Consider the following 13,746-nt stretch of genomic DNA (forward strand, 5'->3'; position numbering starts at 1 on the left):
TTATCTTAAAATGTATAAAATATTAACCAACCTTTTCTCGTTATATTGTTTGTATAATACAAAATAGCACAAAAACACTTAGGTTCAATCATAGTATTTTTAATAAAACAACCTACTGCTAAAATAAAAAGTGTTATACTTGAATATTACAATTATTACATTCCAAAAACCGCTACAAGGTCACAATGTGGATTTTCTCTTTAATTGAGGTCATATTGTAGGACGCCGATCACTGACTGAAACGACAATGTGTTGATAATACTATACACATGATACACTGAAAGATGTAATAGGATAAAAAAATATCTTGATCGATTTTCAGTGATTTATTTATTCACATATATCATTCATATCTGAAATGTAAGTATTTAACGTACGCTTTCATGTAATGAGCATAAAAATTCCAAACTAATTTTAAATCTAATGTTTAATTATAATTCAGGGCACTTCCTGAAACTGATTTCTATTTATATTACAGATTGCCTTGATATAAGAAGTAATAAGCTATAATGTAAAACTGTATTATTATCATATTATATATGTTTGATTCTTCAACATGTTAGTTTACATTACTGTTTGTTTGTATTGTCATTGCCATTGGACCATAACCATGTTTTGGATTATGAGTTTGTGTCAATAAAGAATTTGAATTTGTAATTTCAGAAGATTTTACATAAGATTTTAGAATGGTGCTTGTTTATATTGTTGACATAGTTATTTAGATAACTTCTTACTTTACATGTTTTCCTGGGAAACCCGTTCTTAAGTATCAGTATTTGTAAGAATCGTGAAAATTCTGTTAAATGTGAGAAACCAAAAATAGACTTCACATATTTTTATTTAAGTTGTAGGTCTTTATGATGAAATGCAAAATTATCCATTCCAATCTATCTGCTCTTAGGAGATAATCCACATTGAAAATCCAACAGTTTTTATTGTATTTTATTGTCATTTACATAGTTATCTCTACTTAACAGATAATCAGATGTTCTTAATGTGTGCAGATATTTGTTTTATGTTTTTGTTTGTCTATTTGTTTGTTTTTGGTTTTTTAGTGGTGGGGTTATTTGCTATCGTCTGTGAGTCTAATTTGGGCCTCAAAAGTCCTTTAAACCTGACCACAGGTGTGTTTGTGGTCGAAGATACATTGGGTACGAATATAGCGGGGTATAAGAAATTATATTAATAAATGAAAATTATGCAAGTCTTTTTTATTGTATGTCTCCATCTGGGATCTGTATTTCAGCGCGCATGTTATATGTTATATATGTTGCTCACATTTCATGATTATACAGACTAGGGCTATGGCACTTTCGTATGTAATGTTAACGCTGGTAGCTGTATTAGTTGTTGTCTCGGCGGACCAAAAGCCAAACATTTTATTTATAGTTGCTGATGATTTAGGTAAGTAGTACGTTTCTATTTTTTTGTATCCAAATATCTTGATTTTTTTATAACTCTTTCATATCAGACTGATTTTGCAGATCTGTCCTTTATCAAAGATGTCGTACATTTTAGTGATTGAAACGCGGGCCATATTCTACTTCAACAAAGCCAAGGGAATAATTATATTCAGAGATTCAATATGTTTTCATAAGCACTTTTGAACAAATGTGATTTCAATGGTTTTTTCTTTGCTTAACTTTGAGATCAGTTACTTTACTAAACGTAAAGCGTTTTCATTCTTTTTTTTTAGCCAACAAAATGATCAATATTATTCGTATGTTGACTTTTTTATTGGTCGACGTTATTACCTTTAATAAAATGATGACAATCAAACTAAATGATGCAGTTGATAACACGTTCTTACAGATTATTACGATGTATGACACAATCAATATAACTTGTGACGTTAATTTTCCGATTATTAACTTTCCATCCACAGGTTGGAATGATGTTGGATTTCACAATCCTGATATAATATCCCCTAACATCGACTACCTTGCAAAGAATGGAATGATATTAAACCACTCGTATGTACAACCAGTATGCACACCGTAAGTTGTTGTGATTAGTATACAATATTTTGCTTGCAAATGCTTTCACAATGAAAATTAGTTCATTTTATAATTTCCCAGGAACAGCCTTTTTGTTCATTTTGATACGTTCATCTAAACGTGTATCTTTGATATTCAGTATGGATTTTTGGGTAAATACTAGTATACATAATGTTTTTTTTTTGTAGATCGAGAAATGCGTTTTTGTCTGGTTTTTATCCATTCAAGTCTGGTTTGCAGGTATGTTTTTTTAAATTAATGCCATGCAGGAAAGCATGCAATTAACCAAATACGGAATTAATATGTTTAAGTACACGCGAAGAAGTGCCACGCTTGAAGATCGTACGTACTACTGCTTCGTGATGATGTTTGTATGAATAATACTTTATATGCTTATCAAGCGTTACAATGTAATCATTATTCGCGCATTGTCATATGTAAGTCGATTATCTTACGATTTACGCACGAATTTGTAATTTCAATTAATATAAATATAGGATGTTGTGCTGTGTGTAGCTTATAATTATTTACATATATATTATGTTAAGTACTGGAAGCATTTAAGGAGAAGTCGCTGGTGATGTTAGAATTTTTGTTCCGCAGAAAAGGGTTCTAATTTTTTTTAATACCACGAAATGCTCGATTTAATATTTGAAAACCAACACACCAAAAAAAAAAAAAAAATAAATAAATAAAAATAAATAATAATAATAATAATAAAAAATAAATAAATAAAAATAATTATTCTGTTTGTCCTGTTACAGAAACGGTTGATTTCACCTCATACTCCGTCATTTACACCATTAAATCGCATTTTTCTTCCTCAGAAACTAAAAGAACTTGGTTAACACCCCATGCAACAGGAAAATAAGGGGAAATAGTATAGTGCATGTTTAATTTTAATTTATAGAAATATGTTTTGTTTCTGTCAGTTTTCACGCGACAGGCTAATAAATACTTATAAGAACTTGAGCATTTGTGTAGGAGCACGTTTATGATTAATTTTTCACTCTCACTTCTTGACGTTTTAGCGCGGAGCATTGCTACCACAAGCACCATCATGTGCACCACTGAACAGAACATTTCTTCCACAGAAACTGAAAGATCTTGGATACAATACACATATTATTGGAAAGTAATGCATAGATACCTGTATACCCTTTTGTGATCGTATCATTATGATTGCGTCTGTTGTGTAAACTGAAAAAAATAAAATCTCACATTTGTTTTTAGTTATTTGAAAATAAAGCAAGATTTTTCTCAAATTTAAAAATATGTATGGAGGCAAAAATGGCAGAATTGAAATTGATATTATTAAATACATACCATGAATTAAATATTTGCATTTATACTATGAATGATATATTTAATATATTTATTTAGCTTCTAGATTTGTTATTTTCTGAAAAAGAATTGACGAAATAATTGGGCCAAAAAAACATACCATTACTCGTGGATGCTTTTAATTTGGATTTCTGTACGGGCCATTGTTTTCGAAAATTTTGAACATAATATACATGTAATCTATACTTTAACTAACAACACTTTTTACACGAGTTATGAACAAGTTTTAGTACGATACAGTTGCATTTATCTTACAATTTCCACTCACTTATGAAATTGGATCATTTTTGGGAAATGTGTTATACTTAGGTGGCATCTTGGTATGTGTAAATGGGAATGTACTCCAACATACAGAGGGTTTGATACATTTTATGGATATTACAATGGTCAAGAAGACTACTTTAACTATACTATTTGTAAGTATATCAACGTGCATTTATGACGAAATGAAATCGAAATTAGACCATAATAAAACCCAACTTTTTTTCACACTTTATGATAATTTAACCAAGATAATTGCTGATGCGCGGAACAAAATAAGAGAATAACCGTTTAAGTATTATACGTGGTTGGAACATTTTCGTCTTCTTCATATATTCTTCTATATTTTTCTTTCTTTTGTTTGGGCAATTTTAAACTTGGCTCCTTACATTTCATTCTTCTCGCTATTTTTGGCCTTTCGTCATCCTGGATTTGGTCTACCTAGAATCTTGAATCCTGTTCCTCTTTTACCTGATCTATTTAGGAATAAAAACAGCCATACTTATTAATTACTGCTAATACATGTTTACGAAAATGATTTATATTATGAAAGCTGACGTCTTTATATTTGACAGTAGGCGGATCAGACTTTCGAGATAACAAGAAACCAGTAAAACCAGACACATATTCAACGGTAAGTTGCCGTAGTAACTATTCGGGCTTATTCAACCGTAAGTTTTTGTAGTAACCACTTTGGATTTATAAACGGAATGAACGGTGGTTTGCCGTTATAACTATCATCAGTATTTTGTCATAGTTACAGCCATGGAAATGTATACATAGCTTGCAAATCAACTATTGAAGAAAAAAAATCATTTCAGAAGTAACACGCTTTCTGATTGGATAAATTTGGTACATTATCTCATAGACCAAATATTGTATGACAGACGTCATAATCTTTTTCAATGATTTACTCGTTGAATTTGGATACTAAAATTAAATTATAAGGAATTACTGTAATATATTTGTTGGTCTATATGAAAAAACCTCAATGCTCGTTGTCCACACTTGAAAATAATCTACTACGCAGGTTCTTAAGTGTGCACTACGTGATTGAGGTTATTTCTTCATAGACCGAAAAATAATACAGTCATTCTTTACATAATTAAAAAAAATAATATGTAATTCTTAATATTTCTTTCAGTTTGCATACGCTCGTCGTGCTGATCAAATTATATCCGGCCATGATAAAAACAAACCCATGTTTCTGTATTTGCCATTCCAATCTGTTCATGCGCCTATACAGGTAGAGTATATATTTACATATTTACTTTCAATGTGCCATTACCTAAACATTGGTTAAACATTCTTACTATCTGGGCTGGTAATTGTATAACAAAGAATCGTACACAACGCGAAAACATTAGCTTTAGGGCTCAAGCTTGTTTGTGTTTATAAGAAAAATAACAAAGGTGTTCTTCATTCAAAATAATTCAAAATCTTTTTAGCTTTTTACAATTATAAAAAAAACACGATTGTAAGTAAACGTCGGTGATTTCAACGTTTTTTTCAATCGCATTGAATATTCGTGTTCACCTGTATCGTTTTGTTATCATACAATACAAAAAAGATAATTGTAAATGCTGACTGTAAAGTCACCTATAAAACAGAAAAAACACCAGTTCTAAAGACTTGAACAGATATACTAGACATACACGACATGCTGCATAATTGCGGATTTATTTCGAATTTTGAAAATGAAAGTCCTATTATCTGTATGCGCGAAAAACCCTACAAAGACTTGTATTAAGAATGTAGCTGTTCAGTTGACTATATGTGAGTCGCACATATCACATTTTATTTATTATTGGTTATATTCAAATGCATCTGGATGTACTCACTAACGTTTACCGAAGTTAATCAAGTCAAAGGCATGCCACAATTTTTTCGTTGTCCTAAATTATGTTTCTATAAATAACATTTGAACTCTTTTAGTCTTAACAGTTTAATAGTTTAACATTTTTTCTTAAACTCATAGGTTCCAAAATATTACGAAGATATGTACAATAATATAAAGAACAAAGGAAGAAGACAGTTTTCAGGCAGGGTTTTTACACACACACACACACACACACACACACATATATAGAAGAGTCTGAAAAATTCCCATCGATGTAAGAACTGTCAAATTTGCGATGCAAATTTTTGGTCGTTTCCTCCGCGGGACTCGAACTCGCACCGCGCCCTAGACCACTCAACCAGCTAAAAATATAGCTTTCGCTGATAAACAAGTAAATATAACGTCTCAGAATGTGAAGACCCAATATATATGCAGTAACATTTGTGTAAAAAACTACTCCACTCCGTGTCATTATATTAACGTGCTTATCAGGTTTTTAGAAGTTTGAGTAACTGTTTTAGTAGATTAACAACTCTTGGTAACATCAAATAATTACTCGGTCGAATATTTAACATTTTTTAATAAAACTTCAGAATTACCGGGCTTAATAGCTTAACACTTGTAATTTATCACAAACATTTCTTACTACATTAAATCCGGCTGAAACCGAACCCTGAATAATCCGAAAACTTGTCAAACCAGACATCTCTGAATGATTCTAATAGCAATTTAACACGTTCCAAAGTCCCGATTTTTCCCGTCTTGCTTACACGCTCTATTTTTACAGGTATGGTCACTGCTATGGATGATGCAATTGGTAACGTCACAGAATCATTGAAGAGAAATGGAATGTTTGAAAATACACTGATTATATTTACAGCTGACGTAAGACCTCTATTTCTATTACTGCTAGAATTAACTTTGATTACTGATTTACCTCATTATGGAATTACCACTAGAGTTTTATTACTTATATTGTCATGTCCTTATTTTATCCCGCACCAAAACTTTCAAAATTTTTCATTTGTTACTTTGTTAGTGATATTTTGACAATTTCATGTTCTGTGTTGTATGTGTATATCTTTATACTTGGAACATTATATAGTGATTACCTTTCTAATCTTGGTTCTTTAGTTCAAATATCTTGTTCCATTATTTCTTTCTATCTCTAATGTTTTGTTTGAACCGAATATTAGTGTTGATTTAGATCATTCAACCTCATCAGATATAATTGTAAGAGCTTTGAATCATTCCATATTAAATTAAGACACTGCCTATGGAAGACGGTATTCATACTGTAGATCAAACCCCATCAAACAAATAATGATTTTTCGGTTCAAATACATGTATGATATAATTTTATTGATTGATAGTCCTGTCTTTATTCAGATATGTAAATTTTAGAAAATATTAGATTCATATCCCGCTAAAATCAACAAAATCAAACCTTATCATGAATAATAACTCTTTCAAAGTGCCAATTTCACATATATTCTCATCACTTATTGTCTTGGAAGCGCAACAACGAAATGAACAGTATGAGTGTTGGTGTGTTCTGTTACTGTTTCTGCAATATCATGCTGGACCATTGAGGTACAATTTCATTGAAATGCACTGAAAATAAACATTTCAAGGGCAGATAACTCGGTCAAAAACCTCATTTTTTAAAGATTCTATCGAAAAATTTCTGCGCAAATCAAGTGATGCAGAGATCAAATGATGGTCTTTGCAAAGAGAGAAAGTATCCTTGAGTGAAATTATATTGTCAGATCAGTGCGGTTTTGACATGCATGTTTCTGATTTTTCCCATTTTACATTATTCTTACAAACACTTACACATCAAAGTATTTCATTAAGTTTAGATGTTTTTATTTCATATTCTCAATTTCAGAATGGTGGTTGGCCTCAGTTTTACGGCAACAACTATCCTTTACGAGGATCTAAGATAACAGTTTATGAAGGGGGAACTCGAGCAGCTGCCTTTGTTTACGGAGCTGGATTAAAGAAACAGAAGACTGTTTTTGAAGGGTAAGACTTATTTGTAACATAATTTACAGAAAAATAATTGTTCTCCTTGATTATTTATGGTAAGAATAAGCATGCTGCTGATGAAAGGTGACTTCTTTGAATTCGTGTACAGCATATAAAAAAATTGCGATATATATTAAATTAGTAACTTTGGTATTTGCTATTTTGTTTTATGCAAGCTTTAAAAAACAAATGCTTAATTAAGGAAAGTATTTAAAATAACATGAGAAGAAGAGTTAGTTAAGCTATTTGAATATATTATTTGCCTTAACATTCATATTACGTGAGTATTATAGATATCCGTTGTACGTAGTAATATGTAGTCGTACGATGTTAAAGATAAGATATGATAATAATTTTATGCTTGTACAGCATGATGCATGCAGTTGACTGGATGCCGACTATTTTGGCTGCAGCTGGCGGTGAAGAAGGTAATGTTTGCGGTGTACTGATTTTCAATATTTCCCCGTTGGATAGAAAGGCGCGAAAAGTAGTAATTCGGTAATTTCACTCTTGGACTTTCTCTCGTGAAAACGTCACAACTTTGATATCAATCAATGTTGAAAATGTAGATAAATTATGAAGAAAATCTATATAATAAATAGGATAATCAATTGGTTATCGTGAATAACCAAAATATGATAACTACTACAAAGAACGCTTGAGGATTAAACTCGTTAAATCTAGGCGTTTTTCGGCACCCGTGATGATATTTTTGATATTCACTCGTATTTCCAAATAATTGTCCTATTACTCTTTAAAGAAGGAAACTATTTATGACATCATTTTTCGTGGTTTTTGTGGTTTCATCGAACCCGAACTGAAATTCCAAAAATAATTTAAATTTCAATCTACAACGTAAAAATTGTACTAAATTCCAGGAAATTGAAACCACAAATGAACAAACTACTGAGAAACGATTAAAATTAACACAAAAGAAACGAAATGCCTTCATAATCAGTGGCGGCTCCATGGGGAGCAGGGGCTTGACTCCTTCCTTTTTGGAAAATTTGCATTCTCCGGACTAAAACTGACAAAAAAGTGTAAATGATATCCTAGCACCCCCTTTTTGTAAGGAACCCCTACTGGCACCCCTTCCTTTCAAGCGTCTAGACCCACCGCTGTGGTAATATATAATATGTTTCTCTTTTCTGTCTGTGTAGTAATGAAAATGGTGGAAAATCAGTTTAGCATTGCCTAAGGTCCAGCAGTTTTAATCATGTGTGAATTACACAACGAACTGGAACGTTTCAATGAAACTGAATGTCTCTTGAATTCTAACTTTCTTTTTGATCGGTTGAAATTTTCCAGTCGCCCAATTTTTCCTGCCTAGGTTCGAATTTTTAACTTACGTCAAACTAATTCTAAATCATTTTTGTTTTACATGTGACAATTCATTATTTTCATTGAAACAGTGCCAGAAATTGATGGAATAAACCACTGGGATAGTTTACGTAACGGGATGAAAACAACAAGGAGGACTGAATTCGTTTACAACCTAGATACTTCATGGCTGCCTATTAATGGTCATGCTGCTATCAGGTGAGTGCTTCCTTAGCCTATTATTAAATTAAATACTTAATTCAATTGCATACATTATTAAATGGTTCAAGTGGTAATAAATAATAAGACACCAACTATTTAATGTGAAATCAAAACACCAAAAACAGCTGTGATGTCTTCCATGCCTAGACCCACTGTTAGTACCTGCATTTTAACATTGCCGCTCTTTCATGTCATTTAATTGTGTAGGTTTTGGACTTCAGTTTTAATGTCTTTCACATGATTTGTATTGTATAGTTTAAAATTGACATAAAGCAACACAAAATAATTCAGTCCGTAAGTCTATTCGGTTTCTGATAGTCATTTGTATTACTGCACAATCAAGAGTTGATGATGATAGAGTAGTAGTTCAACACAGGTCGAGTTGGATTGACAACATGCTTCTGATACGACATTCAAATGTTATTGCGCATGGCAGAATCTCTCGGTAAAGGGATTTGGTTACTTTTTCAATAGTTTTTATTTTGAGTACATCTTGTATACAATGTTTTCTTGGACTTGGATCTTCCTACATATTTGATTCGGATGTTGCTGAGTAGAAGTTACTCATTGAAATACATGTACAGCATATCGAAATTTGTAAAGTGAATATGATTTGGATCTGTTATTTACAGAGTCGGTAATTACAAACTGATTGAGGGATATGCTGGTCCTTATAATGGCTGGTACCCTGTTCCGACCTCGGAGGAAGATGGGAAAGTCGAGGAACCAATCGAGTTAGGATATTATCAATTATATGACGTTTTAAGTAAGTTTTATAAATCTTTTGTTGAATCAAAAGGCAAAAAATAAGTTAAATCCAATTCACGATGATATATTGATGCATAACAAGGACTGGATACAAAACACACTTTTGGACAAAAGTTTAGCGGTCTGACTAAAAAATGCCAAAATATCTCGGTTTAAAGACTAAGTTTTTTTACCCAGCATTCGCCAAAATTAGAAACGCAAACATATTTTTTATATCATACTCATTTTAAATCAATTCCAATTGTTATGATTGTTTATTATTCTTTTTTTGGCAAGCATTTTTTATGCTTATTATGCAAGCATTTAAACCGAATAAAAATCACTACGAATGAAGAGATTGGTTAAAAACATGTCATATATACATCTACAAATGCTTACTGCTTTTATTTTTAGATGATCCAAATGAACGGCACAATCTACATTTAAAGGAAATTAATATTTTAAGGCAACTAAAGGAAAGACTAAACAGTTATAAGAAAGATATTGTGCCACCAGTAACGCTAAAGGCTGATCCAAATTCTAACCCTACTAATTATGGCGGATTTTGGACACCAGGGTGGTGCTAATGATGTGGGAATGGATATGATAGTGATTTCAGTAATACCCTTGGAGCCAACCATGAAAATGACGCCGTTTTTTGTTTTTTGGTTGTTGTTGTTTTTTTTTATTTAAAGAAATTGTTTTGGGTGTTTTTCTTTAAAGAGAAATCACACTTTTGTTTATTCGCATTGTATGGCACAAACTGTTACATCGTCGTCAATTTGTGACGTCGCGTTTTGCGTGAAATTTGCGATTTATATCCCTTTGACCGTAGAAGCAATATGACGTCGGGATTCAAGGGCTGCTTTGGGAAATCTTCTGTAAATGTCAGGCGTCAATCTGTGAGTCCGTCTGTCCTACACAAACTCACGACTACAATTTCACAACGGAACCCGAGGAAACACAATAATAATCAGCATTGTCCGATAGTTTTAGGGGGAGTTATGCCAATTTGATTATCAAACATTTTAGCGATGGTCGGGTTGGAGATATGAAACAATTTTCTTTTCTTGGAGAATTTGAGCTAGATTTTCTAATCACGACACTTTGTTGAACTGAGGAATATGAAAGATAGCCCCGTATTATTGCAAATAAAACATAATTTGCATATTAATTTACTGAGGTAAAAATGTAGAAAAAGTTTCAAACGGAGTATTTAATCCAGGCGTGGAGTCAAAGGGGCGTATCCGGCGAATGCTCCGCGCTTGAAATTTGATTTTTTTTGTTTTTGCATCAAATCAGGATTTTTTTACAAATTCCATCCACAGAAATGTTCTTGCTTCGCATCTCTCGGTCTTCAAATTTTATTTATTAGTCAACTTGAATTATAGATCTCATGCATATATGATCGATTGCCGTCAATTTGCAAAAAAGTTTGCGCAGTATCAGAGTAGGAACACCGGAAAAATAATATAACCTTAGAACCAGGATTTATGTTTACCGACAAGGATGACCTGCCAATTTATTTTCTTGATCAAGCTTTTTTGGAAAATCAAAACGGATGTTTTTTTTTTATTTTTATGGTGGGCTAGGATCAAATTGTCTGTCCTGCCCTATTTTTATTAGAAAATGTATACTTTTTTGTCAACATAGAACGCCGAAATATGAGGGTATCACTTCAAATTTCATGGACTTTGGACTTTACCAAAAAACAAATTGTACTTGGGACTTCACTCGAAACATGGAGTGTACTTGACTTGAATGGGGGTGGGGGTGATACCCCCAAATATTTTTCAATGTAAACTAAAAATATTATGACAATAAAAGTTCCTGCTTCTTTATTTCTTGAAAATTTCAATCCTGCATTTTATTTCAAATTTGATATAAAGTACGCCACAAGAAGACACAAACTTGTACAAGTACATTTTGGTGCACTCTCTTACATATACGAATACAAAGTTATATCGCTTCTCTGTTACAAACACATTGCCATTATTGATGTACACAATGTCGCGGATTAAAGTAAGATGATATATATATATATATAATCAAGCCTAAGCTACATCCCAACTCTAGAATCGATGCAAGGTTGCAAATTTGCGATGCAAATTTGGTCGCTCTCTCTCTTCTCTGAGATCTATTACAACACCGCCTGCACTAAGTCCAACGCTCTAGACCACTGGGCCAACAAGGCTATACAAAGATATAGCTTTCGTTAACCGAGTTAGGAATTTTTCAGACCCTTCTAGAAGTTTACATTATCTTCTCTGAATCAATTTGATCCGATGGAGCAGTGTAGCGAATAGAGTCACATTCTGAGGACGTTTGTATAATATGGACTTGTTGTGACATGTATAGTTAATTTGATCCTCTATCCTACATACCAACACCTAGATGAGCTGTCCCGCACTACCATGCATCGTGTACATGGTTACAGTCCTAGATTAATCCAACGAGGAGGAACGACCCGGCCAGCGAAAGCTATATTTTATATAGCCTAGCTGACCGAGTGGTCCAAAGAGTTGGACTTTGTGCAGGCGGTGTTGCCGTAGATGCCAGAGAGGAGAAGATGTTCGAATCCCGCTGAGTAAGCGAGCAAACTTGCATCGCTGAAACAATTTAGATACATTCAAAACAAGAAATAAACGATCTACATATTAACATATTATGAAATTTAATTACATGCAGGAATTGAAGATAAGACCAAAAAAAATCAGAAAGACAATATGAACTCAATCAAAAACCGAAAGTAGCATCAGGTGTCCTGGAAGGGTAAACATGTCATGAACCATTGAATTATTATCAAAAGTAAAAAAAGAAAAAAAAAACAGGAAAATTTCTTTAACAATTCATTCATGATTGATGTTACATTCCAATACAAAAAGGGATACGTATTATCATCACGAATTCTTTACGGAAAATGGTTACAAAGGAAAAGGATAGAGAGTTTTATTACAGCTTTCTTGTTTGTAACAACAAAAAGGAAAAGAACTGAAGACTTTAAATTTCTTTGCGTATGGTCTTCCTGTTGATCTTCATCTTTGTCCAGAAATTGTCTCTTTGTAGTGTGGCAGTGATCTGTATATCTTTTTCTTTACATAAGACTAAGCAAAATATTACTATATTTAACAGAAAAATCTAATAGACACACTCAGATATTTGAGCGATGTTTTAGCTCTTAACAACGTTGACGATATATATCCGGCAAAACTTTCTTTGAATAAAGCCAAATAAATTGATACATGTGTAATAAAGATTATCTGGTTCTTCATTTTAGTATTCATATCAACAATGGAAATCTAAATACTGAAATTTACAATAAAAGGGATGATTTGTCATTCCCTTTTGTTAGTTTTCGGTTTTTAGATGGTGACTTCCGCTTGTCAAGACCACGTGATTCATTTTGCTCCTATTAGTAACAATATTTCGGATTTTAACGAAAGAAATCTAAATATAACAAAAAAATTACTATATCAAGATATTCGATAACAGAAGCTCGTCATAAATACAGACACAGTTTTTGACCGAATATAAAACAAAAGCATAACATAAACCAAGGCAAGGGCACATACACACAAAGCAATACATATTATCAAGCACAGAATAAGCATAGCATGCACTAAATAAAACATATTAATATAGCAGAGAAATAAACATAAAAGTATATAGAAATGCAGGAACTAAATCTAAAGCAGAAGTACTGTTATTCAAGAAGAAGCCAAACAAAACGTATAGCTGAAAATAAGCATGATGTCTAACAGAAATTTACCTGCATGCAGAGCAGCGACATTCCGAACCATTCCAGGACTGAATTAGGCTCTTGAAATGAGAAAAACTGTTTTCTGTCCTGAAATGGTTGGGAAGGCTGTTCCAGAGTGTTGCCGCAGCAAATTTAAAAGATTTTTTTACCATATCTGCTTGACTTTACCTGAAGCACATCCAATACGTTTATATACCTAAAAGAATATTTAGATTTTTTTACAT

The 13,746-nt window shown here is 32.4% G+C and overlaps 1 protein-coding gene across 3 annotated transcripts; it reads left to right on the forward strand.

Moving 5' to 3' along the window:
• The first annotated feature begins 216 nt into the window (after positions 1-216).
• Positions 217-11,603, forward strand: LOC148602923 (arylsulfatase B-like). 3 transcript variants are annotated; one of them, XM_088552535.1, is made up of 15 exons: positions 217-360; positions 1,296-1,404; positions 1,886-1,997; positions 2,186-2,237; positions 3,029-3,132; positions 3,651-3,757; positions 4,178-4,236; positions 4,747-4,848; positions 5,581-5,644; positions 6,230-6,327; positions 7,334-7,470; positions 7,843-7,901; positions 8,886-9,012; positions 9,648-9,781; positions 10,177-11,603. In XM_088552535.1, the coding sequence occupies exons 2-15, from the start codon at positions 1,305-1,307 to the stop codon at positions 10,347-10,349; spliced, it is 1,428 nt and encodes a 475-aa protein (XP_088408661.1). In that variant the 5' UTR covers positions 217-360; positions 1,296-1,304; the 3' UTR covers positions 10,350-11,603. The 3 variants fall into 3 exon arrangements, with proteins under 3 accessions (XP_088408661.1, XP_088408660.1, XP_088408659.1); XM_088552534.1 differs by lacking the exon at positions 217-360 and having other exon boundaries at positions 967-1,404; XM_088552533.1 differs by lacking the exons at positions 217-360; positions 1,296-1,404 and having other exon boundaries at positions 1,695-1,997.
• Positions 11,604-13,746: the final 2,143 nt, after the last annotated feature.

The sequence above is a fragment of the Perna viridis genome, chromosome 11, assembly GCF_037379345.1.
Source record: "Perna viridis isolate PV_CMFRI_1.1 ecotype Kerala chromosome 11, ASM3737934v1, whole genome shotgun sequence".
NCBI lineage: Eukaryota > Metazoa > Mollusca > Bivalvia > Mytilida > Mytilidae > Perna > Perna viridis.

What these genes read in the sequence shown, in the direction of transcription:
- LOC148602923 (XM_088552533.1), top strand. Translation starts at nt 1,705, where the DNA reads ATGATCAATATTATTCGTATGTTGACTTTTTTATTGGTCGACGTTATT. An exon ending in CATTCAAGTCTGGTTTGCAG is followed by an intron (nt 2,238 to 3,028) that starts GTATGTTTTTTT and finishes TTGACGTTTTAG; the next exon opens with CGCGGAGCATTGCTACCACA. An exon ending in TGCAGCTGGCGGTGAAGAAG is followed by an intron (nt 7,902 to 8,885) that starts GTAATGTTTGCG and finishes TCATTGAAACAG; the next exon opens with TGCCAGAAATTGATGGAATA.